The 27,500-nt window shown below is 42.1% G+C and overlaps 1 protein-coding gene and 1 long non-coding RNA gene across 3 annotated transcripts in view; one reads left to right on the top strand and one right to left on the bottom strand.

Moving 5' to 3' along the window:
• Positions 1-1,715: 1,715 nt before the first annotated feature.
• On the top strand, positions 1,716-11,835 carry LOC138964100 (uncharacterized). Of its 2 annotated transcripts, XR_011455012.1 has the most exons (5): positions 1,716-1,765; positions 2,267-2,365; positions 2,569-2,661; positions 8,420-8,517; positions 11,536-11,832. It is a non-coding gene; the product is annotated as an uncharacterized lncRNA (long non-coding RNA). The 2 variants fall into 2 exon arrangements; XR_011455011.1 differs by lacking the exon at positions 1,716-1,765 and having other exon boundaries at positions 2,062-2,365; positions 11,536-11,835.
• Positions 4,397-27,500, bottom strand: part of LOC138964089 (ankyrin repeat domain-containing protein 26-like) — a 609,546-nt gene continuing 586,442 nt past the window's right edge. The window contains exons 49-52 of the mRNA XM_070335974.1: positions 7,376-7,468; positions 6,774-6,882; positions 5,752-5,812; positions 4,397-4,597 (exon numbers count right to left, since the gene is read on the bottom strand). Coding sequence (XP_070192075.1) covers positions 6,830-6,882; positions 7,376-7,468 — 146 coding nt within the window. The 3' untranslated portion in view covers positions 4,397-4,597; positions 5,752-5,812; positions 6,774-6,829. The remainder of the gene's footprint in view (positions 4,598-5,751; positions 5,813-6,773; positions 6,883-7,375; positions 7,469-27,500) is intronic.

Raw genomic sequence — 27,500 nt, 5'->3', positions numbered from 1 at the left:
CGTGCTGCAGCTCTGCGCCCGGGAGTCCCGTGCAGTTTATCTGCTAACACAGCATAACCTACCCATTGGTGTGTAGCATGCGACAACCATTTGATTTTGCTGACGAAAAAACAGGGTGTTTTAAACAAATGAAAGTCAGCGGGGAAATCAGTGGCCCGTCCAATTCAAAATAGCGAAAAATATATCGCGTTTCTTGTGTTGCTTGGTATATATGTTCGTGTGTATTTGTGTGCATTTGTGTGTAAATATGTGTTAAGGGAGAGGGGACGTATGCGTTTGGCTTCATAGTACTTTCATACGAATCACTATCGCTAATCGATCGATGTTAAAACAAATCTTTAAAAAAAAAACACGCACTTTTTTGTGTCTGATTGCCTGATTGCGTAGACCAGACACTTGGCCACAAATAGCACCTGTTTTTTTTAAAGAAATCATCTCGTCGATTCCGTGCGAATGAGCTTTTGCCAAACAACCCTTTTTAACACTGTCTGAGTGATCTTTGCTCATTGTTTGGATTCTTAAACGCTTTGGCGAATAATTCTAATTAAATGGTGTTGTTGAGAAATGAATTTCCTCCAAAAATGTCTTTACCTTTTTAAAAAATATGCATTTGTACGATTTTTTTTAGCATGTTGAAGAGACAGACATGCCTGCAATCACGACTCGCTTGACCCCTACCCTGTATAACACAATTAATGAACAAGTAAAAAATAAAAACGATTAAATACTTTGCATTTATCGTAGAGCCAGTAAAATATCCTCTACTAATCTTTTTCTTTTCGATTTAACTTATCTGGTTCATATTTTACGACAATTTGAAAATGACGAAAAATCACTCGCAACACTGGGCGCGATAGAGTTGCGTTTCTTTCGCCGGGGACTATACATTTACTGCTCAAAAGAATTTAAGGGCCACTCTGAATTTTTGCGTTTATTCTTCAAACGTTCAGAGTTTAATGAAATCCAAACACAGGCTTCAATTTACAAACAAGATTTGTTGCTTCAGACATTTCTTTACCTTTTTATAAAGGTTTAACGTTTTCAGGCAGAATTGAAAGCGTACACTTCAAGTCAAAAGAAACGCAAAATTCACGTAATTTTCTAACAAGTTTATGCTTGGTGTGCTGACCAGGTAAGTGAGGGGGACACTTCAAACATGATGCACGTGCAAGGCGTGACTGTTGTGAGCACTGCTCACCTGAAGGTTCACTTGCTTGGCTATATAAAGGGCAGTTACACGAGCATGAGTAACCATGCCCCCACGACGAAGACTGAGTGCGGTAGACAGAGGAAGGGCCCTGGAACGGATCCATGAAGTGGCTAGAAGACTTGCTGTAAGCCATTCCGTCATCCAGAGACTAAGAGATCGCTTCGAGACCACTGGACGACCTGGGCTGAGGTGCACGAAGCCAAAGTGGGTGACAACCAATGGGAGATCTGCCCAAGTCGGTCCGCTCCCTCCCGGTCGGGGTGCACGAAGCTTTTTTCCCAGGGTTGCGTACCGAATGGGAGGCTCCCGTTTGGACCAGCTAGCTAGCAGCCCCACTCAAAGAAGTTGGCACCCAAAAAAATGGCGACCACCTTTTTCGAAATGACATTTTCGGAGATTTTACAAAAACAACGCCCAAACGAAAAGGTAGAATGGTGCCTTCCGTTCGATTTCAAGTCATGCTTTTCACATTTCCAAGCAAGATAACCGCTGAGAGTGCAGAAACGAAATCTCGAATCGCAGACGACCTTCGCTTTCACAGTACAATCATAGCAGGTGAGGCAGTGTTACTCATTTCGATCAGCTCGTTTTCGTATTTTTTGTGCAGTATGATCATGTAGAATTATTGGAATCAAAGCAGGAATGACTAAGGCATGCAAATGCGTTGATTTTGTCGAAAGCTGTACAGTAGTTAGTTAGCTAGATTCTTTCTGTTGAGTTTGTTTGTATGACTGAATTTCGTCTTCAAAATCTTACCACTTCTGTGATTTTCATTGTTTGTTTAGCTCATCGGCAGGAAAATCGTCAGGCAAAATATCAATCTGTGAATGATAACGTTAAGATAAGGGATGTTCAAACATGTATCTGCTTGCAAACACAAGCGCAAGGCCAGATCTATCTGCTTCATTGACTGCCAGATTTTCATTGAATTTTCAAACTGACTCGTTTGCAGACTCTCAAATTAGATCCAGTGTTTGTATTCTTAGATTCATGATTGACCATTCAGGCTGTTTACGATGATGACGTTGTGTTTGTTTATGCTGATGCAATCTGCAGATCAAAGGGGACTGACCACAGGCTGACCCAGTGATCAATACAACTTGTGTTTACCACTCAACATTTCCTTCCACCTATAACTCAAGGGCAAAAATAAAGGTACATGCTTGTGGATTCATTATGCAATTCATGTCTGTGAAGATCAAGATAGTTGTGAGCTTTAACTTATTATGCTTATTAATATCAGCACCATCCTCACCCCATAACACTCTCATGTCCAACTAGCACTGTAACCAACCTTCAACCCTGCCCCCACCCCCTATCCTTGCCCCCTCTCTGCATATTTATGTTCAATTTTTCAGAATGACCTTGTTATCACTCCAGCGTCTGACCATGGAGTCTACAGGCCATAGTCTCAGATGTGATGGGATCAAGAGGATGCCACAATGATCAAGGTAACTTTGCAAATACTCAAACAGATCTAAATGCAGAAGGTGATCCACAAACATGTTTGCTTAAACATTACAAGGTTACACCCAGAACGGGAACAGCTGGCCTTAGTTTCTTATTAACTGCAAGCAACAAAGACCCTCTCCCCCTCCCCTCTTCCACCTGCAACATATATTTTCATATCCATATCCAACTTTTCCATTGCCTCTTATGTTGTATAACTGTTGATATTTAACAGTAACAAGGTTTTGTTTCCAATCAATGGCTCTGCATTTACCCTGTACACACACACACACACACACACACACACACACACACACACACACACACACACACACACACACACACATACACACACACACATACATACATACACACACACACACACACACACACACACAAATATTCACAATCTCTCTCCCCCTGTTTTAAATGCAGTCATTTGAATCACTAACACTTTTTTGCTGCGCCTGTTCTTCTTACTGTTTTTCCTATCCACATAATTCGTTTTGTCCATTAAAATGCCTGTTTTTGTTTTAATCACTACAGTATGTGTCCATATAGTTTAAGCGGGGCTCACACACAGGCGGAGCAAGCGGAGCAGGCTGCTCCGATCCTGCTCCGCTCTCCACCTGCCCTCTCACACACAAACTCCGGTTCCGGAGCAGGCTGCTCCGATCCTGCTCCGGTAGGGGATTCCCCTATGATATGACGTAGTTTCTCCACTCGCGCAGTCTGATGGGAAATATTTTTACACGTGGATAAGAAGTGGCGGGAAAAAAACACCGTGATGTTTACCAAAGGAGACAAAAGTCTTGTCTTTTATCGCAATTACTGAACATATTTCTAAATGGACTCTGTATAAGTCAGTGTGTGTGCGTGTGTGCCAGTGCGTTTTAGAGCTTTTCAGACACAAACTATGTGAGTGTGGGGGTCGGGTGAAGAGAGAGGTGGACTAACAACTGTTGGGACATGTTTTAAATTTTGGTTCTTTTTTGTTTTATCGAGTTATATCCGAAGCTTCAAAGATGTTGAATGTGTATAGTTACACTAGCTTCCATGGAATCCATTCTTTTTTTTTTTTTAGATCTACTACTAACAATCTCTCTTGCAGACGGTTAGACTGTTGCTTTATGTTACGCGCAATATGGCTTTGATTTAGATTTAGTTTTTTTCATTTTGTGTGTGGTTTGATTTAGCTTTACTCTACTCAGAAGAAATGTTTTAAACATGATTAACAAAATATTACTTTATGGATGTTTGCAAATAGAAACGTACGTGTGTCAACAGCGCAACAAGTTTCTAAAGAGGACGATATAGAACGCTCATGGCCGGACCGTATCAGGTTGGGGGGGCCCCCAATTGTGTTCGGGGTTCATTAGTTGAGGGCGCTAGGGAGGTCTGGACGCTTTGAAATGTAGATGAGAATATGTGGAATCTAGCTGGCGCGTTCTCCGAATATTTGTCATGATTTATTGATTTTTATTTTATTTTCACCCTTGGAGGAGATACATGTTCAGGCCGGGGGGGGGGGGGGGGTGTGACAGGAACCCCCCCTGGATTCGTCCTTGACGCTAGACAAAAAAGTATAGATCTGTGCTAAAGCTTTTTTTATGTTTTATCTCACCCTCATTTTTTAATGTTGTTTTCACACACACACACACACACACACACACACACACACACACACACACACACACACACACACACACACACACACACACTTTTGATCCCATTCCATGTATTGCGAAGACTTTATTCAGGGTTTTAGCTAGTACTTAAACATCCAATTTCAAAGCACAAGTCTGAGCTGAGAATAGATATGCATAAATGTGTAAAATAATGGTGATTTGTGATCAAAACACTTCACAGGGAAGCTTGTTTATATGTCTTATGTATGTGTCTTCCATCACCCTGGCAACATCAGAACTCCACACCAGCCTGCAAAAGTATAAACATAAAGGGTGACACAAATGAAACAAATGCAGCCCATAAAAATGCTTAATACTTCTTGACCTGTTGACCTAGTTAGTTAATATTTGGCGATTATTAACTATATCTTATGCATGACAAAGGTCAACACAGTGGCGAGTTCACAGGTCAAATGGAGGGGTAATTTGGAACACTTTTGAGTTTTGATCTAGCTGTAATCTTCTTTTTTCAGCACATTTTCAACCAAAAAAGGACTAAAACATTACGTCTCCAATGAGTTAACAAGATCGTAAGATTTTGTTGATCTTGTCCGAGTGGATTTTGTGTATACAAGTGTTATCTGATAGTTACCTTATTGCTTCATGTGTCATTAACGGTGTAACTGGTTGTCTGAGGGATGCATTGACTAAGATCTCATATATGCTAGATGTCGAAAAACTACTCAAATTACTGCCCTCGAAAGGGTGGTAACCAAGCTAAAAAAAAGACGCCATAGGAAATTAAGTAGCGTGGAAGGATGGGAGGGTATAAACTATGAGAATTGGGTAAGTATATTAATTATACGAAAATTTATTATTGAAATTTTCATTTAAATTACATAGTTTATACCCTCCAAAACTAACACTCTTAAATTCTTTAATGCTTAAATCGGGTTAATTAATGTACGGCTCCATATAAAACCCGAAACGGTTGAGTCTATCCCCGAATTCGGATCCTTTTTGGAAAGAGCCCAAAAGACAGACCATTTCACCTATAACATTGTAACTTTTGGTATTGGTCATACCTAAGCTGAAATTAATGTACAGCAAATATACAGTGCAAAATGCCGTTAACGGTCTTGCAGGCAACTCAGTTAGCTATCCTGCCTATGCAACTGACTCACGAAGTCTCGCACACAGATAAACAAATGAGGGAAGGGGCCTGTGTCGTCTTCAACCAATAAACACACACACACACACACACACACACACACACACACACACGCGCGCGCGCACTAAAGATGAATATTGCATATGCATAATGCAGAAGAAGACAACTTAATCTGATAATCTATAGATGTAGTGACTGGTGCAATATTTAACGAATTTAAAAGGACGACTCTGAAATGTATCATGTGAACCAACTTCTCAATAAACAAAATGAAGACCAGTTTAAAAAGTTACCTGTTTCATTTTGGAATGTTTTTGGTCCCATCACATCTCTGATGTACACTCCATAGACGCACTGTAGTAATAATAAAAAAACTGTTTAAGGAGAAAAAAGATTATGCAGGGAGGAAGAACAGTAAGAACAACAGAATCAGCAGCAACATTCACTAATCTTACTCCACATAACACATAACACTGAATCTCAGTGAAGAGTTAGTGATCCAAATATTTTAATTAAACAGAGAGACACAGAGAGATTGAGAAGGAGACAACAGCTATGTGCATGTGCGTGTGTGTTTGTGTGTGTGTGTGTGAGGGGAAATTTAGTCATTGAAAACTAAACACTTTCTACTCTTCAATATCAACAGTCATAGACATAAGATTAAGAGCCACTGGGAAAGTTGGACATGAACATGTATATGTTGCAGGTGAGGAGGGGGGGGGGGGGGCTGGAGGGTCTTTGTTGTTTGTAGATTATAACTTTAATAGCACAAATTCCTGTTTTGTAACACTGTAATGTATAAGTAGAAATGACTGTGGAATAACTTTCTTCTGTTATATCAGTATGATTATTTGCAAAGTTACCCGGATCATTGTGGCATCCTCTTAATCCTATCACGTCTGAGACTTTAGTAGACGTGCCTGTAGAGGGAAGGGATGGGGGAAGGGGGTGGAGGGTGGGCATAGAGAGTGTCGGTGTAATATGAAGGAGGGAGGGGAGAACCATTGGTAAATAAAACTCTTATAATATCAACAGTTCTGAAACTATTTGAGCACGAGTTTCCCATTACCACACAAAGGTGCAGATAGCAACAGATGTTACACCGAGAGTGGGGGGGGGGGGGGGACTTTTAGAGGGTTAGTTGTTGGACTGTAGTATCTGAATAGCAGTGCTATGGGGTGAGGGTGGTGCTGGGGCGGAGTATGTATCGTATGTAGCTTGAATTGGATATTAATAAGCATGATCACTCAGACTAGAGCTAAAAACGGTGTTAATCTTCACAGACATTACATAATATGAATTCACAAGCACGTACCTTTTGTTTTGCCCTTGAGTTTGGCAATATTGAGTGTCGAACACAAGTTGCATTGATCACTGACACTGCGTCACCATGCGGTCAATCTCCTCTGATCTGCAGATTGCACCTGCACAAACCCAAACAATGTTATGATCGCAAAAAGCCTGCATAGCCAATGGATCTAAGAACACAAACACTCGATGGATCTAATTAGAGAGTCTGCAAACGAGTCATTTTACGTTGGAAATTCAATGACAATCTGTCAGTCAATGAAGCAGATAGATCTGTCCCTGCGATTGTTTTTTGCAAGCAGATACATGTTTGAACTTCACTTATCCCATTATCATTCAACAAATTGATATCTTGCATGATGAATTTTGTGCCGAGGAGCTGAACAAACATTCAAAATCAAGCAAGTGGTACATTCAGAAGACAAACTTCAGTCGCAAAAAACAAACTGACGAGAAAGAACCTAGCTTAATTACTGCTGTATTGATTTCGGCCAAACCAACGCAAATTTGCATACCGAAGTCATTCCTCCTTTGATTCCAATCATTGTACATGATCTTAATGCAAAAATATATACGAAAACAAGCTGATCGAAATGAGTAACATTGCACCTGCATTGACTGTACTGCAAAAGCGAAGGTCGTCTGCGACTGGAGATTTCGAAGTTGAACAGCAGCGTTTCTTCACACTCAGCTGTTGGGTACCTATAAAGGGCGAAAAGACAACTAAAGACGGCTAAAGACAGCTAAAGACGGCTAAAGACAGCTAAAGACAAATAAAGACGGCTAAAGACAGCTAAAGACAGCTAAAGACAGCTAAAGACAACTTATGAATTATTTCAGAATTTGTGTGTAGCTATTTTTTTTATGTTTTCCCACCCCTCGATCGTTCTTATTCATTTATTTATTTTGTGTGTGTGAACTCATAAAAAAAGTCTTTTAAATTTGTCATTTTGTTGTTGATTTGAGTGAGTGAGTGATAGTTCACTCAAACCAGAAGGAAAGAAAAACAAGTCGCGTAAGGCGAAAATACAACATTTAGTCAAGTAGCTGTCCAACCAGAGACTCTACAGTCTCTGGTCGAACTCACAGAATGAAACTGAACGCAATGCAACGCAGCAAGACCGTATACTTGTAGCATCGTCAGTCCACCGCTCATGGCAAAGGCAGTGAAATTGACAAGAAGAGCGGGGTAGTAGTTGCGCTGAGAAGGATAGCACGCTTTTCTGGACCTCTCTTCGTTTTAACTTTCTGAGCGTGTTTTCAATCCAAACATATCATATCTTGTTTTTGGAATCAGGAACCGACAAGGAATAAGATAAAAGTGTTTTTAAATTGATTTCGAAAATTTAATTTTGATCATAATTTTTATATTTTTAATTTTCAGAGCTTGTTTTTAATCCAAATATATGTTTTTGGAATCAGAAAATGATGGAGAATAAGATGAACGTAAATTTGGATCGTTTTATAAAAAACATATTTTTTTTACAATTTTCAGACCCCACCCCGTCCATCCCCCCCCCCCCCCCCCCCCCCCCCCAACTCATTAGATCACGAACACCACACTAATAAAATCATATATACTGTTGCTGCTGCTAAAAGTAAAGGTTGTTGTGACTTGTTCTTCCTCTGTGTATATGTTTTGTGTTTCCACAGAATGCAGTTCTTCCATGCGCCTCAACGTCTATAGATCTATGGAGTCTACAACATTGTCTGAGATGTGATTTGAGCCACAGCATGTCAGAATGATCAAGGTAACTTTTTAAACACATATAGCTGATCAAACTGAAGAATTGAAACACACAGTTTCAGTGGGTTTTTTAATGCATAAAACATTGCAACAGTCAGGGGCTTTCTCCCAATAAAGATTGTGAGGTTTTCTTTGCAAGTTTTTTCGCTATGCAGAGTGTGATGTTTTTGTTTGTTTGCTGTACTAAATGAAGATGCACAGATAAAAGAAAGTCTTGCATGTAGAGGAAGGAATATGCTTTTGGTTTTTGACAAGACAAATTTTACTCATTAGAGCTTAAGTATAAATTCCTTACATTTTGAACCAAAATGTCAGACATCACAGATCTCTCAAATTAAAAAAAAAACAAGTCGCGTAAGGCGATAATACAACATTTAGTCAAGTAGCTGTCGAACTCACAGAATGAAACTGAACGCAATGCAACGCAGCAAGACCGTATACTCGTAGCATCGTCAGTCCACCGCGCACGGCAAAGGCAGTGAAATTGACAAGAAGGGCGGGAAGGATAGCACGCTTTTCTGTACCTCTCTTCGTTTTAACTTTCTGAGCGTGTTTTTAATCCAAACATATCATATCTATATATGTTTTTGGAATCAAGAACCGACAAGGAATAAGATGAAGGTGTTTTTAAATTGATTTGGACAATTTAATTTTGATAATAATTTTTATATTTTGAATTTTCAGAGCTTGTTTTTAATCCAAATATAACATATTTATATATTTTTGGAATCAGAAAATGATAAAGAATAAGATGTACGTAAATTTGGATCGTTTTATAAAAAAAATAATTTTTTTACAATTTTCAGATTTTTAATGACCAAACTCACTCATTAGTTTTTAAGCCACCAAGCTGAAATGCAATACCAAACCCCGGCCTTCGTCGAAGATTACTTGACCAAAATTTCAACCAATTTGGTTGAAAAATGAAAGCGTGACAGTGCCGCCTCAACTTTCACGAAACGCCGGATATGACGTCATCAAAGACATTTATCAAAAAAATGAAAAAAATGTATGGGGATTTCATACCCAGGAACTCTCATGTCAAATTTCATAAAGATCGGTCCAGTAGTTTAGTCTGAATCGCTCTACACACACACACACAGACAGACAGACACACACACACACACACACACACACATACACCACGACCCTCGTCTCGATTCCCCCCTCTACGTTAAAATATTTAGTCAAAACTTGACTAAATATAATGAGGGCATCATTCTGACTTGAACATAGACCACACATTTGATAGCCTGGTTATGTTCTGTGTATAGTGAAAACATTTCGCTTAATGAATTTCACATGTTGACACCTGTAGGAAATGAATCGCACATCCTCCAATCTCCACCAAAAGAAGTCAGACGTATGTGCCCATGTTAAAATAAAGTTTTATTTTGTCCATGTAAAAACCTGGACAAACATGACAATGTGGTGTCTGATATACTGGGTAATATGATGAGGAACGTACCTTTAAAGGCCCAGTCCTTATTGTGAAAGCAGTGCTAAAGGATAACAATTTGTTGTGCACACAAAGCTGAGCATTCACTGATTCAGGCTGTTGAATTTTGTCATGTGTCTTGGGAAAGAGGAAGTCTTATTCTACGTAAAAGCATCGCCAGGTTTGGGTTGAGCCAAATCGTTTGCATGGAAAGGACTGTGCCTTTTAAGGACGCATGGATTTTTCATCTATTCAATTGCAGGATAACAACACAACACCGAATAGTTTCTAAGCTATTATTTCTTTTCCTTTCTCGAGTCCCACGAAGTTCCCAATGCTAGGGCATACTTTTGTATAGAAGCTGTTCGTGGAAATGTCATGTAAGTTTTTACACTGGCGAACATGAATTTTTCAGACTGGCTAAAATGAAAGAAGTATGCATTCTTGTGTTTTGTTTCTGCAAGCGGTATCATTTTCCTAATGTTATCTGATTTTGATCTCTTACAGGTTTTACCGCTAGGATATGTACAATGGGCTAATTAAACATATACACCAGCCCACATTGCAGAACAGGATATGAACAAGGTATGTAGCGCTGTTTGCATCATTCGTTTAAATTCAAAAATCAGACTACTTTGCCTTCTTTGGCATTATGCATAAGAAAATTCATCTTTATTTTTTGCAATGCTGACTGTAATTCTCTGTGTGTGTGTGTGTGTGTGTGTGTGTGTGTGTGTGTGTGTGTGTGTGTGTGTGTGTGTGTGTGTGTATGTGTGTGTTTATTGATATATAATATTGTAATTTATTAATCGGCTGAAGACGACACAGTTTCCAACGCCCCAGTGAGACTTCTTGAGTCAGTTGCATGCATGATAGCTAACTGAGGTGTCTGCAAGAAAGTAAGGGTATTTCGTATACTTCATACTTGGTGTACATTAATTTCAGCTTCAGCATGACTAGTCCCAAAAGATGCTATTTTGTAGGTGAAATGGTCTGACTTTGGTTGCCTTTCGAAAAAGAATCCAAATTCGGGGATGGACTCAACAGTTCGAGGTTTAAAATGGAGCGGTAGACTAACGAACCCGATTTAATTCTTCAAGATTGATATTTTTGGGGTTATTTGAAGGACGTAGTATACCATAAACAACATTAGACAATCAGTGACTTGAGTACAGCCATTACAGGCAGGAGGAGGGCATCCCCATAGAGGATTGCGTTCCTGTCATCGGTTATATTAATTTTGCGCAAGTGTGACTCTACCATGAAGGGGTCATTTTTCCAGTCAATCGTGTTCGGCGAATATCTTCATGGTTGTTGTGCATGAATTTCACTTTGTTCATCACCATTCCACGAAGTTTCCTGTTTGTAGGTTTCATGGTCCGATTTTTAGCTTCTTTCAAAAGTGTTCCAAAGTACCCCTCCATTTAACATGTAAACTCACAACTTTGTTGACCTTCGTCATGCATAAGCTGTAGTTAATAAACACCAAATGATAACTAATTCGGTCAACGGATGTAGAAATTATAAAAACAAAAATTGGGTTGAATTTTGTGTGTGTCACCATCTATGTTTGTATTTTTGCAGGCAGGCAGGGGTGGAGTTGTGATGATGCGGCGCCGGTTGACTGAAGACACACGAACCAGCATTTTTCGGAAGTGTTTGGATCACAAATCAACATTATTTCACATTGAATGGCGGCAGACATTCATGTATATATTCTCAGCTCAGACGTGTGCTTTGAATTCAGATGTTTAAAAACAAGAGACAAACTTGAATAAAGCCTTACGAAGTACATGATTGTAACTGGAGCAAAAGTGTGTGTGTGTGTGTGTGTGTGTGTGTGTGTGTGTGTGTGTGTGTGTGTGTGTGTGTGTGTGTGTGTGTGTGTGTGTGAAGTGCAACAGTTAACAATGACGATGAGACAGAATGCTAAGCACAGATCCTTTTATTTAACAATCTATATCGTCCTCCTTTTTTTTTTTAGTAAATGTTGCTGTGTTGACAAACGTTCTCCGAGCAAACGTCTATCTAATGTTTTTGTCATCACATTGAAAGAATTTCTTCTGAGTACAATGAAGCTGAATTAAAATGTAAAGAAAAAAAAGACCCATTGCTCAAAACATAAAGAAACAGGATGATTTTGGTTCGGTCGTAGACCTAAAAGCATTACCTAGGGATTCATTCGAGGCCAGTGTATCAGTGCACATTGAAAATCTGTGAAACCTCAGATATAACTTTATAAAACAAACAGAATTTTGATAAAAATAACCAAAATTCACAGTAGTTTTGTTTTTGTTTTTCATCTCCCTCTTCACCCAATTGATGTGCCCTAAAAGCGCTCAAAAACAGACACACGTTAGTTTTTCGCCTCAGTGCTTATCCACATTTACAAATATTGTATCATTTATTTTTGGTCACTGCCCGTCCCTTTTCCGATAATTATAGTCAAGTTTTCTTTTATTTCCCTTGGATTCCCGATGGCTCCACGGTAAACACCATGATCAGCGCATGCGCACTAAGGCCACTGAAGTCACTTTCCCGAATCTATTTATAACCTCCGACACAGTAGGGTAAATGACCGAGACGGCTTCGTGCACCGCGACCAAGTGGGAGGGAGAGACCCAAGTCGGTTAGCCCCCAAGAAGGTGACAACTCTCACCAAGTTACCACCCAATGGTTGTCACCCGCTTCGATCTTCGTGCACCTCAGCCCTGGACGTCCAAAAATCACATCCAGACAAGACGATAAATCCGTCTGTTTGGCTGACCTGCGTAACCGAAGACTCACCTCAAATGACCTGAGAGGACAACTGAGGATGGCAGCTAACGTCAGAGTCGGTGACCAGACGCCGAAAAGGAACCGTCTGCATGAAGCTAGTCTCCACTCCAGGCGCACAGCAGTGAAAACTCCTCTGACACAAGCTCATCGCCGGGCCCGAGTGGAGTGGTGTCGACGCCATCTTCGCTGGCCCAGGCAGCAGTGGTCCAGAGTTCTCTTCACGGATGAGCCCTTATCCCATCTGGATGGGGCGAGTTCGTGTGTGGAGGCATCAGGGGGAGCAATTTATCGACGGCACTGTTCAAGAGCGGAACCGTTATGGTGGAGGCTCTGTGATGGTGTGGGTCGGGTTCCACCTCCAAGGCAGGACCCCACTCTACCTCGAACTCGGCATTTTGACCGGGGTCCGCCACCGCGACGAGATCCTTCAGCCCATTGCTATCCCCGCGCTGCGAGCCATGGGTAAAGGATCAACATTGCAGGATGACAATGCAACCCCGCATCGAGCTCGCATCGTCACCAACTTCCTTGGACAGCAGGGCGTTCAGCGCATGCAGTGGCCAGCCAACTCCCCTGATCTGGCACCAATAGAACATCTCTGGGACGTCCTGGGCCGACGCGTGAGAGACAATGTGGCTCAGCTTGGTGAGCTACTCCTGCAGGAATAGGAAATAATTCCTAAGAGTACCCTGGGGTCGAGTCCATTAGGCGACGATGCATGGAGTGCCTTGTCTCAAACGGATGGCACACGCGGTACTGAACATGTTGTGATGCCAGATGATTGAGCTTTTGGAAAGCGGGGTACCTCCCTTTGCCAGCAGATTTCATGTACACAAAGACGTCTGTATTAATTCAAATCTTTCGAACGTTTGAGGGAATGATTGAAATACAATCTTAAAAAAACATGATCTCTTTTGAATTATTTGCTTGTTTGCAGTGGACAATTTTAAAGTGGCCCTTAAAATATTTTGAGATGTATAGATAGGATACTTAACGAAAAAAGTCTTCTTCGGATCCTAAGGACAACCACCGTTGTAGTGTGTTGTAGTTTGCTGTTAAGTGTTCTAGTGTGTTGTAGTCTGTTGCAGTGTGTTGTAGTGTGTTGTAGTATGTTGTAGTGTGTTGTAGTATGTTGTAGTGTGTTGTGTTGTAGAGTGTTGTGTTGTCGTATATTATAGTGTATTGTCGTATATTACAGTATATTATAGTGTGTTGTAGTGTGTTTTAGTGTGTTGTTGTGTAGTGTATTGTGTTGTCATGTGTTGTAGTGTGTTGTAGTGTAATGTATTGTGTTGTAGTGTGTTGCAGTGTGTTGTAGTGTGTTGTATTTAGTGTGTTCTAGTGTGTTGGAGTGTGCTGTAGAGTGTTTTTGTGTGTTGTTGTGTGTTGTAGTATATTGTAATGTGATGTAGTGTGTTGTAGTGTGTACAAGTGTCTTGTATTTAGCGTGTTGTAGTGTCCTGTTAAATGTTGTAGTGTGTTGTAGAATGTTCTAGTATGTTGTAATGTGTTGTAGTGTGTTGTGTTGTAGTGTGTTGTGTTGTAGTGTGTTGTGTTGTAGTGTGTTGTGTTATTGAGTGTTGTGTTGTAGTGTATTGTAGTGTGTTGTGGTGTGCTTATTTAGTGTGTTGTAAGTGTTGCATGTTGTAGTGAGATGTACTCGTAGTGTGTTGTGTTGTAGTGTGTTGTGTTGTAGTGTAATGTATTGTTGTGTGTTGTGTTGTAGTGTGCTGTAGTGTGTTGTACTGTGTTCTAGTGTGTTCTAGTGTGTTGTATTTAGTGTGTTCTAGTGTGTTGTAATGTGCTGTAGTGTGTTGTAGTGTGTTGTAGTGTAATGTGATGTTCTTCTGGTTAATAATTGTGTTGTCCACCATCATGAAAACTTGTGTAACTTAGCATTGTTATGGTCACGTCAAATAAGCATCTGCCTGAGTTCGTGTCCTAGCTGCATTTTTGTCAATTGTTTCATGTCATGTATTTTGAATAAAATTGTGTTTAAACCAATGTGATGTAGTGTAATGTGATGTAGTGTGTTGTATTTAGTGTGTTTCAGTGTGTTGTAGTGTCCTGGGAATTTTCTTAGTGTGTACTAGTGTGTTGTAGTGTGTTGTGTTATAGTGTGTTGTGTTGTAGTGTGTTGTGTTATAATATGATGTAGTGTGTTGTGTTCTAGTGTGTTGTAGTGTGTTAAGGTGTAATGTGTTGAGATGTAGTGTGTTGTAGTGTGTTGTACTGTATTGTATTGTGTTGTAGTCTGTTGTGTGTTGTAATGTGTTGTACTGTGTTGTATGTAGTGTGTTGTAGTGTTTTGTAATGTGTTGTTGTGTGTTGTATTGTGTTGAAGTGTGTTGTATTTAGTGTGTTGAAGTGTGTTGTAGAGAGTTGTAGTGTGTTGTAGTGTATTGTAATGAGATGTAGTGTTTTGTAGTGTGTTGTATTTAGTGTGTCGTAGTGTTTTGTAGTCTCCTGTTAAATGTTGTAGTGTGTTGTAGTGTGTTGTGTTGTGTTGTTGAGTGTTGTGTTGTAATGTATTGTAGTGTGTTGTGGTAAGACGTAAGACGTAAGACATTTTATTGATTAAACACACAAGGTTCATTTCAACGGGGTGTGGGGAGGGGGGGGGTCAGTAATACATGCCGTGTGTTTGTATTTATGGACAATCACCCGGTTTTATCTCTTTCTCTCTAACATATACTGACACGAACGCACGCACGCTCTCACTCTCTCTCAATCTCTCTCACTCTCTCTCTCACTCTTTCTCTTAAACCTAGACATATCCAGCGCATGGATTACCAATATGGATAGGTGCAACGACAAACAAGTTTACAGTGCTAACATACATTATCGGCTTACAATTATGCTCTATCGTTCCACGGCACAAACTCTCTCTCTCTCTCTCTCTCTCTCTCTCTCTCTCTCTCTCTCTCTCTCTCTCTCTCTCTCTCTCTTTTTTTTTTTTGGTCCAAGAAAATCATGTTTATTGATACATTGTCAAATATATACTGTTCAAAAAAAGAAACGCATAGCTTGTAATATTTGGTTAATTTAGTTATATGGCTACAAGGATATCCACCAAACTGCAGAAAATGTTTATCTGGTCGTCGACCTTTCGTCCATTGCCACAAGTGAGCTCTGCACGTGACGCATGCGTTATCAGTGGCTACAATGTCAAAATTGCTCATTTGGCATGACCACTCGTCATGCTTCAGTGTAATCTCGTGAAACTCGGGGAATATTAAGCTCTCACCATGTCTTCCAAAACCCATAAAAGCGGATTGTTCGTCACAAAGAAATCAGACGACAATTCAGCGACGAAAGATTAAAGATTAAAGATTAAAGATTGAGCAGAGAAGACCGCCAAATTGCATTGGGTCGTTTACAAGCAGGCCAAAGTCAAAGTGCAATCGCCAGGCACTTCCACGTGTCCCAGAGCACCATCAGTAGACTGTGGGTCAGGTTTCAAGCCACTGGCTCCGTTGCTGACTTGCCACGAGCGGGAAGACCAAGGGCGACAACTGCTGCTCACGACCGCTTCATACGGCTCCGCCACCTCCGGAATCGTTTCCTGTCGGCCTCATCTTCTGTCCAGGCTCTCCCCGGGCCACACCGATTATCGGACCAGACCGTGCGGAACCGCCTGCATGAAGCTGGTTTGAGAGCTCGCAGACCTCACAGAGGAGCTGTCCTCACCCGCCGCCATCGCCAGAACCGCCAGCACCTTCGCTGGACCGTCCGGAATCACTGGAGACACGTGTGGTTCAGCGACGAGTCCTACTTCCTGCTCCAGCGACATGATGGTCGGAGGAGGGTCTACCGGAGAGTAAACGAACGTTACGCGCCCAACTGTGTGGATGAGGCACCCGTTCATGGTGGTGGAGGCGTCATGGAGTGGGGGGCGATCAATACCGCTGGAAGGAGCACCCTGGTGCACGTCCAAGGGCGCATAACTGCCCAGCGATACGTGGAGGAAATTCTGCGCCCACACGCCCTTCCTCTTCTGGCTGACCAGGATGCCATATTCCAGCAGGACAACGCTCGCCCGCACACAGCACAACTCACCACCCAGTTCCTCACCGACCACCATGTCCAGGTGCTTCCCTGGCCATCCATGTCGCCGGACATAAACCCGATAGAACACCTCTGGGATGAATTGGACAGACGTGTGCGCAGGCGAGAAGAAGCGCCGGCAAATCACCGCGATCTATTGCAGGCACTTCAGGAGGAGTGGGACACCATCCCACAGCAAGATATCCGGCATCTGATCCAGTCCATGCCCAGAAGGTGCCGGGCAGTTGTTGCTGCTCAAGGCAGTTACACCCCCTACTGACTTGACAGCCTCGGCACCCAATCGTATTGATTGACTGATTGATTTGAAGATGCAAATGAACTGTGTGTGCATTCAACTGTGTCCATACCAAATTTCAAACAAATAATCTAAATATTGGATTTTCTGTTAATTTTTTCGAAAAATAAAACAAATTTGGCAAGTAGCAACTATGCGTTTCTTTTTTTGAACAGTATAGGTCTGAGGACTAAATCCGTCGTCACCGTCAGGGCCCGTATGCATGAACTAGAAGTAAGAAACACTGGAAGTAGAGGCCTCTTTTCGAAGTGGGAACTCCCGAAGTCAACTTTCTAACTGTTCACAATGCATGAACTGACTTGAACGCCAAAGTAGTGACAGCGAGAGTATTAAGGTCAAGGTCGGGGAAATTGGGGGAATCCCTACTAATACGCATGCGCACGTTTCTATCAACATTTCAGTCAACGAAAATGGCAAGGCACGTGTGCCGCTCAAAAAGAAAGTAGACACAGAGGGGCGTTCTGCGCCTTTTTCAGGGTCCGTATGCTTATGGGGGAAGTTCGCGACAACTCCCGAAGTTTTGAGTGACATCGGAAGTACTTGCCTCACTTTCGTATGCATGGGCCGGAAAAAGGGTTTACCTCGAAGCAAAGCGAGGAAGTAACTCAGGGTATTTTGCGACTACTTCTAAAGTTTTGAGTGACATCGGAAGTACATCCTCACTTTCTCATGCATGGGACGAAAAAAGAGTTTACTTTGGAAGCTAACGAGGAAGTAAATGAGGGTAAATGTACTACAGCCAGACCCAGTAGTAAACACGCTACTTCCACAGTTTCTCAGTGCAAAAAGGCAGGGCTTTTCTTCAGTTTTTCATGTCAAACCGAGCTGACGCTCCCAAAGAGAGAAAATAGAGGGAAAAGTCGTATCTTCTGCATGCATTTCGTGCAAATTTCCCTGAATACAAACCTGAGTTGCCAGCTTTGACTTTTGTTTGTTCTGGGTCATTGGCCACCACTCTCTCATTCCCGATTATACGAGGGGGTTACTGTGTTTCTATGAAAATGGGCGTCGTTGTGTGCATGTGTGTGTGTGTGTGTGTGTGTGTGTATATGTGTGTGTTTGTGTGCGTGCGTGCGTGTGTGTATGTATGTGTGTGTGTGTGTGTGTGTGTGTGTGTCTGTGTCTGTTCGAGTGTTGAAGTGTAAGTTTCTGCTATTTTTTTTGTAATGGCTTTATCTGTGTGTGTGTGTGTGTGTGTGTGTGTGTGTGTGTGTGTGTATGTGTGTGTGTGTGTGTGTGTATATATGTATTTGTGCGAGTGCCTGTCTGCCTGTGTGTGCGTGCGTGCGGGTATAATTGTGCGTCTGTTCCTTCATACGTTTGTTTGCGTGTTCGCGCGTGGCGTGTGTGTGTGTGTGTGTGTGTGTGTGTGTGTGTGTGTGTGTGTGTGTGTGTGTGTGTGTGTGTGTGTGTGTGTGTTTGTTTTCGATGTTATGTGTGTGTTCGACGGTGTGTGTGTGTTCGACGGTGTGTGTGTGTTCGACGGTGTGTGTGTGTGTGTGTGTGTGTGTGTGTGTGTGTGTGTGTGTTCGATGTTATGTGTGTGTTCGACGGTGTGTGTGTGTGTGTGTGTGTATGTGTGTGTGTATGTGTGTGTGTGTGTGTACCCACTCCCCACACTATGATGAGCTGACTATATTTGCGCCTTGATATTTTATTCATGTTCTTACGTTTTATGCTGTTTATTGTGATTCACCACACCCGAGTTTATCGTAATTGAGATAATAAAGTGTTCTATGTCTATGTATTATGTCTAATACACATGCACACACGCACGTAGGCTACAAAAATCCAATCTTGACTTTGAACTTTATATAAACATACATCCTCTTCACAATTAACGAGGACAAACGTAATTTACAAACACCTAAGTACAACAATTTTTCTGTTTTAAAAATTCGGACACACATTTTCTCAAATAATATGAAATTCGCTGAACTTATCTTCTTTTCACTACACCTTATATCTTGATTCCCAAAAAATGGAGTTCTGCCTTTTTAAATTTACCAGTAACACAAACATTCGCTCTGACCAAACTATTTTTGTCCAGCAGTTTTACCGATACACAATCATTAAAAAAACACTACAAAAAGAGTTTTAAGTTAACCGACTTCGCTACCACATAAACAACCTTTTTTTTATTGTCCCCAACATTCTGGTCAACGAAATCATTATTATAGACAGTCATTCTATTTAAGGACAATTATCACAGCTTTCGTTCAACCAGTTAAAAACAACAATTATAGTAAAAGCTACAGCGCGATCAACGTTTGCCCATTTACGAACTCGCGATGAGATTCGTTTCTTCTGGTCACCAAGCCTACCGTTTACAAACGCATGCGCACTAATTGGGATTCCCCCAATTTTCTCGACTTTGACCTCAGAACTCTCGAAGCCACTACTTCGGCGTTCAATTTAGCTCGTGCATACCGAGTAGCTGGCAACTTTGCTTTCGAAGTTCCCACTTCCAATGTCAAGGGCCTCTCGCTTGACATAATTATACGACGATATCGCATCTCAAGGGTCCTTACCCATCCAAAAGAAACCTCCAGCGCATACTACAATTGCAGGACATTCCGTTTTTAAAGGCAGCTCATTGGGAAATGATCTCAGACACAATATCGAAGACGTGAAATGCGTCAATCGAGCAACTGTCGTAACTTGGCTACAATGAGACGGTCTCCTACCTTGCACCATAGACACGGACTGTGACATTCTTGTTTAATTTAGGTGAAATGCTTAAAACAGAGTGACTCAAAAGCGACAGTTCGATCAGTTACTGACCGAAAAAAATGTGCTCGAGTCATTCGGCGAAGGTGGCGAGCTTTCAAACCAGCACGACTGAATAACTCAGAATGCCTTTTTTCATCATGCCTCTATTCTACACGAGTAACATAGTGCAGTGGTAACGGTTCCGGACTCTCGTTCATTCGCTCCGGGTTCAAGTTCCGCCGGGAGCTATATATTTTTTTTATTAATCTTTTCCTTTTTAAGCATCCGCAATTGCATTCCGGCTGCAAAAACCGGGTTTTGCCTCTGTGTTAATTTTATTCATTTGCAAAAGAAACCTTCCTATGGTTTGAAAAAATCATATCATGTCTTGACTTTCAACTGTACGCGCGTGTGTATATGTGTGTCACTACGGTGAGTGTGTGTGTGTGTGTGTGTGTGTGTGTGTGTGTGTGTGTGTGTGTGTGTGTGTGTGTGTGTGTGTGTGTGTGTGTGTGTGTGTGTGACGTGTCACTTGTGTCATCATAGTTTCAGTGTGTGTATGAGTGTAGATTGAGAGAGAATGAGAGAAAGTGAGAGAGAGTGAGTGTGTGGTTATTTGTTTGTGACTGTGTGCGTGCGTGTATGGGTGCGTGTGTGTGTGTATATGTGTGCGCGCGAGCGCGCGCGCGTGTGTGTGTGTGCAGTGTGTGGTGTGTGTGTGTGTTTATGTGTGCCGTCAGTGTCACTTGTGTCATAGTGTCAGTATGTGCATGAGTGTACGTTTGTCTGTGTGTGCATGTGTCGTCAGAGAGAGAGAGAGAGAGAGAGAGAGAGAGAGAGAGAGAGAGAGAGAGAGAGAGAGAGAGAGAGAGAGAGAGAGAGAGAGAGAGAGAGAGAGAGAGAGAGAGAGAGAGAGAGCGACACTTCTTTGGCAATTTCAGTTGGACCAGACAGCGTCTTTATGTTTAACAGCCTGTTAGACTGTTCTGTAAACTTGGTGTTTACTGTGTTTTTTTCTAATTAACTGTTCTGAAATTTGGACAGAATAACCGTTCTTTCGTAAAACACTTCTGTCAAGAGTACAGCAATTTCACCATCTGAAAAAGGTGCAGAACGCCCCTCCGTGTCTACTTTCTTTTTGAGCGGCACACGTGCCTTGCCATTTTCGTTGACTGCCATGTTGATAGAAACGTGCGCCAGCGTATTAGTAGGGATTCCCCCAATTTCCCCGACCTTGACCTTAATACTCTCGCTGTCACTACTTTGGCGTTCAAGTCAGTTCATGCATTGTGAACAGTGTTAGAAAGTTGACTTCGGGAGTTCCCACTTCGAAAAGAGGCCTCTACTTCCAGTGTTTCTTACTTCTAGTTCATGCATACGGGCCCTGGGAAGCACCTGGACATGGTGGTCGGTGAGGAACTGGGTGGTGAGTCGTGCTGTGTGCGGGCGAGCGTTGTCCTGCTGGAATATGGCATCCTGGTCAGCCAGAAGAGGAAGGGCGTGTGGGCGCAGAATTTCCTCCACGTATCGCTGGGCAGTTATGCGCCCTTGGACGTGCACCAGGGTGCTCCTTCCAGCGGTATTGATCGCCCCCCACACCATGACGCCTCCACCACCATGAACGGGTGCCTCATCCACACAGTTGGGCGCGTAACGTTCGTTTACTCTCCGGTAGACCCTCCTCCGACCATCATGTCGCTGGAGCAGGAAGTAGGACTCGTCGCTGAACCACACGTGTCTCCAGTGATTCCGGACGGTCCAGCGAAGGTGCTGGTTGCCCCACTGCACTCGGTTCTGGCGATGGCGGCGGGTGAGGACAGCTCCTCTGTGAGGTCTGCGAGCTCTCAAACCAGCTTCATGCAGGCGGTTCCGCACGGTCTGGTCCGATAATCGGTGTGGCCCGGGGAGAGCCTGGACAGAAGATGAGGCCGACAGGAAACGATTCCGGAGGTGGCGGAGCCGTATGAAGCGGTCGTGAGCAGCAGTTGTCGCCCTTGGTCTTCCCGCTCGTGGCAAGTCAGCAACGGAGCCAGTGGCTTGAAACCTGACCCACAAGTCTACTGATGGTGCTCTGGGACACGTGGAAGTGCCTGGCGATTGCACTTTGACTTTGGCCTGCTTGTAAACGACCCAATGCAATTTGGCGGTCTTCTCTGCTCAATCGGGCCATCTTTCGTCGCTGAATTGTCGTCTGATTTCTTTGTGGCGAACAATCCGCTTTTATGGGTTTTGGAAGACATGGTGAGAGCTCAATATTCCCCGAGTTTCACGAGATTACACTGAAGCATGACGAGTGGTCATGCCAAATGAGCAATTTTGACATTGTAGCCACTGATAACGCATGCGTCACGCGCAGAGCTCACTTGTGGCAATGGACGAAAGGTCGACGACCAGATAAACATTTTCTGCAGTTTGGTGGATATCCTTGTAGCCATATAACTAAATTAACCAAATATTACAAGCTATGCGTTTCTTTTTTTGAACAGTATATCAAACGTTCCATGAACAAACATTCTTGTAGTGTCAAAATATCAAACGTTCCATGAACAAACTTCACCTCATCTCGACTTATACAGTACTCACAATCTTCTAATATACATTTCATTTTCCAATATACTATTCAAATTGTATTTATCACCATACGTGTACTTATATTTTCTAATACACATTTTTGCAATCAAAATAATGTGATTAATTACCTTATTATTTTGGCATATATTACTAGGTTGATAACCAAACAAGACATCGTGTTCTGAAAGGTTCACATTTAATCCTGTATTTCTAAAAATATAATGGACAACATTTTCCCAAAAGCTCGTCAACTTCTCACACTGCCAAAAAAGGTGTTCAACATAATCAATGTGTTTACAAAATGTACATAATTTTGTTTCTCTAATTTTCATTTTATTTAATAATATATTCGTGGGATAAATATCATGTAATATTTTTCATTGTAACAATCTCAATCTTTCTTCTTTTGTACATTCACTTGCTAACAGCCAATAACCGTGATCTAGTTTAACCTGATATTTATGTAACCAAAATGTAACAGCACAAGGCTCGCTCGCTTAAGACTGGACTATCAGCATGCGAAACTTTCTCGCGGAGGGGTTAATGATCACAGGGTTCCGCGTGTCAAGGTCATTATTGTGTTCGCCTGCTCGCGGACTGGCTGTGTTTTTGAGAAGTGCAAGCGCTCGCACAGCGGTCTTCATTGCGCCGTACTAAAAAAATCTAGAGGGTCTGTATCCTATCTTTGTGCACAGCTGGTTAAAAGGAATCATATCTCCGTTAACCCAAATATCTTTCACCGTGCGCTTCTATCCATTTTTTAAAATATAAGCATTTATATTGTTCCACAAACATTGATCACCAAAGCGATCTCTCTCATAAATCAATGCTTTATTATGGATCCATTTTAAGAGAACTTCTTTCCAAAAGTTTGATCGAATGCATTCAATACCTTGGAACAGTTTTAGTGGTGTTGTGGCTTTAAAGGTCTTTGTCTACATTTTTATACGGAAATCGCCATTTGACCATTACAATGCAGAGTCTATTATCTACAATTATCAACAATACACCCCCTTTCGATCAGGAAAGACGAAGCCAGTGTAGCCGTTTGAAAATTCATTGTAGTATTCCAGCGTAGTAGGATAACCTTATTTGGAAAATGCCAAGCGGAAAACTCCTCTCAAATCCCGTGCATTTCGTGCGTTTAAAAAAAAGCGTGGACAGCGCTCCAGTGTCAAACTGTTGCTGCACTTGTTTGGGCGTGGCTATAAGCATAGTTCATTCATCATCTGACATAACTTTTTAGAGAAATCTAACCATAAGATTATTGAAAAAAAGCAAAAATGTAGACGACCACCTTTAAAGGCCAAGGGTCGGGTATAAAAGCAGAGCGGCGCGTGGCACTTCAGTCTAATGTCCAGCCCTTTTCAGGAAACGAGCTCTCACTTGAAATATACTGACGTCCAAAAGAAACGCGAAAAATATTATTTATTTTACAAATATTTTTTTTCTGGATTAACAAAAGTTGCGTTATTTTTGGCAGCCAGAATATCAAGACCGATGTCTGAAGAAGGTGTATTGTGAATTTTATCGCATCAGCGAACTTGCAATCCACGTAAAGCCCGAGTTAGCTGAGACATTTTTCTTGTGCAGTTCAGCTGCACGTGCAAGAAAAGCACAAAAGCTGATCAGTGAGTGGTGTTCACTGTCACTAGAGGATAAAAATGGCACAAAGTTACAGGTTTCATCAGTCCCTCATTCGACGCTATCACCATGCCAAGACTCACTTCTGCTGAACGCGAGAGAGCCATTGGACGTCTGGAGGCTGGGGACACGCTGGAAGCCGTGGCTGCGACTTTCCAATGTCACATATCCACCATTTATCGTCTCCTGCAGCGGTTAACTGGCTCTACTGCTGATGCCGAGCGAAGCGGCAGACCCCGAGTGACGACGCCAAAGCAAGATCGGCACATTTTCCGCAGCCATGTTGCACATCCCTTCAGAACAGCTGCAGAAACAACCAGAACTGTTATAGGGACACACCAGGCACCCATTTTGGCAAACGGCCAGCCGGCGACTGCGCTTCAGGGGGCTGAGGAACTGCCGTCCAGCCAACCCGTCCTCACCGTACGCCATAGACAGGCACGCCTGCATTGGGCGCAAGGCCACCTCAATTGGAACAATGTTCGCTGGCAGAACGTGCTTTTCAGAGATGAAAGCCGTTTCTGCATTGACCATGCCGACGGGCGTGTTCGGGTATGGAGAAGAAGTGGTTACCGCTATGCTGACAACTGTGTCGTGGAGAACAACGCCTGGGCCAGCCCAGCCTCATGTTGTGGGGCGCCATCGGCTACAACCAGGTGCTAGGTCCCGTCATCTTCCAAGGCCTGGGTCCTGGACCCGGCAACGGCGTAACAGCGCAGCGCTATATGGACCAGGTGCTGCACCCTCATGTGCTGCCCTTTTTTCAAGCCCATGGAAACTGGGTTTTCCAGCACGACAACGCGCACCCCCACATCGCCAGGGCCACTCAGGATCTCCTGCACCGCTCAGGCATCCAGGTGATGCTTTGGCCAGCGTTATCTCTGATCCAAGCAAATAAGAGAACAACGTTGAAGTGACAATGACTAGGTTTAAAATGTCCCTTATCAGAAAGTTCAACCTCAGTCCTTTGATGTTTATTAAACACATTTTCATATAAAGTTGGCGCTTCATATGGAAAAGTGGCTTTGAAATTGACCCTAATCCTTCTTTGGGCTCTGTAAATGTCGTTTGAGGCTATGGTTGTAAAACGGTATCTACTGGTCACCCCAATGTATAAACTGAAAACTCTTTCTGCACCAGAACACGCAGAAAGGATTGTATCTGCCTGATGTCTGATGCTTTTCAAAATCCCCAACCACTAACACCTTCAAAACGGACATTAACTGACACTGTTGTTTTTCCCTATATAATCCTTACTATTTTTCCGAGACGTCGTCGTGTTGTGTATTTAGCTTGCCACAACCTCATACATGGTCCTAAAAGTTAAAGTTGAAGAAAATACTAAAGATAAATGAACAAGCTGACGCAGTGTCATTCGCACCGTGAATCCCCCCATGGGAACATACTAAAGTCTGGTTCCAAATAGGCTCAATTTCCTTCTATTTCTTTGTATTTCTGCCTCGTAGGGGTAGGGGTGTTCAAACCAAAGGCACCTTTAAACCAAAATTCAAATCACAATGTATATTTTATGAGCCCGCTGTTTTTAATTTGTTTTCCAGAAAACTGGCACAATGTGAAATTCTCCCTGTAAGGTCAAGGTTCTCAAGTATCTTTTTTGAGCTCTTGGGGTCATACAACATTTTGCAACATTTGGTGTTTCTTCACTTCATAGCGTTGGAGAAATATCCAAAGGTAATGTTCAGTACAGACAGATAAAGACGGGCAACGGACAACGGCTGGACGACCAGGGTGAGTATGTACGCTCACTTTTGCTACACATGCGAGTAGCGGCTATTATCCGTTGTTCACAAAACATTCCTATATAATGTTTGGAAACAATGGTAGGGATAAAAATCAACCGTTTCCAAATGTGCTAAAAAATCAAAAAGACGCGTTCTATAACGGTCAAACGGTCCCTTAACAGACTTGGGCGGGGTCGTCTGACGGTTGGCAGACAGCACAAACACCCTGTGACTGCTCGCAAGGAAAAAATAAATCTGGATGGCAGTATGGCTACAACTACGTCGTTTAGTGTAACCATAACCCCTGAATGTATGAACAGCAGAAAAGGCTGTCTTTGACGTCACTGTATAATAAGAAGCACAAAAGGGATTTTTTGGAACTTTCTCTTGGTTGGAGACAAACATGTCCGCAATGCATTCGTGCATCAAGCTATCCATGCAGTCGTTTATTGTTGATTCTTTAGCTCCTCTATGGCAGGGGGGTTTTCACTTTGTTTTCCTTCAATTTCACTATGGGAGTTGTTCTTAAACATACGTTTGTTAAGAAAATTTTGGCTGATTGTAAAACAGCTGTAATATACGGCAGTCCAGGTTGTCCTTCAACTGTAAAAATGAAATAATGCTCTTTAAAGTATCATTTACAACAGTGGTGGCTGTTTTCACAAGTATGCTACAAAAAACACGACAATACATAATACATAAGAAAAAGACCTATGTTTGGTTAGTTGGTGAGATAGGTAAATGTTATTTTTGTGTGACAGTTCTGATGGTTTTCAAAGGGCTAATTCTTTGCTTTACGACATATGCCCAACTGAAAACGCTTTAGCAACTCAAGTGCACACGACAACCATCTAAATAGACTACATGTTCGCAGAAAACACAATACTGAATATAGAGGGAAAAATAACGGCTCTTTTTAAAAGCACTTTTAGTAGTGAAGTACTTTTAGGATTGTTTGGAATTTTTTACCAGCAGACACCCTTTCACTGCTGAGTGTCTTAGTATTGTAAGATGTGTGATTTGAATTTTGGTTTAAAGGTGCCTTTGGTTTGAACACCCCTACCCCTACGAGGCAGAAATACAAAGAAATAGAAGGAAATTGAGCCTATTTGGAACCAGACTTTAGTATGTTCCCATGGGGGGATTCACGGTGCGAATGACACTGCGTCAGCTTGTTCATTTATCTTTAGTATTTTCTTCAACTTTAACTTTTAGGACCATGTATGAGGTTGTGGCAAGCTAAATACACAACACGACGACGTCTCGGAAAAATAGTAAGGATTATATAGGGAAAAACAACAGTGTCAGTTAATGTCCGTTTTGAAGGTGTTAGTGGTTGGGGATTTTGAAAAGCATCAGACATCAGGCAGATACAATCCTTTCTGCGTGTTCTGGTGCAGAAAGAGTTTTCAGTTTATACATTGGGGTGACCAGTAGATACCGTTTTACAACCATAGCCCCAAACGACATTTACAGAGCCCAAAGAAGGATTAGGGTCAATTTCAAAGCCATTTTTCCGTATGAAGCGCCAACTTTATATGAAAATGTGTTCAATAAACATCAAAGGACTGAGGTTGAACTTTCTGATAAGGGACATTTTAAACCTAGTCATTGTCACTTCAACGTTCCCTTCACTAAAGTGGCTAAGATGCCTGGATAACTCCTGACATGAGCAATTTTGGGACTTGCTACAGACACAGCTCAACAGGGTGGTTCCAAGGCCCACAACTGTCGCTGAT

The sequence above is a fragment of the Littorina saxatilis genome, linkage group LG4, assembly GCF_037325665.1.
Source record: "Littorina saxatilis isolate snail1 linkage group LG4, US_GU_Lsax_2.0, whole genome shotgun sequence".
Lineage (NCBI taxonomy): Eukaryota > Metazoa > Mollusca > Gastropoda > Littorinimorpha > Littorinidae > Littorina > Littorina saxatilis.
The sequence above is the reverse complement of the archived record's forward strand: the minus strand, read 5'-3'. Positions and strand labels throughout refer to the sequence as shown.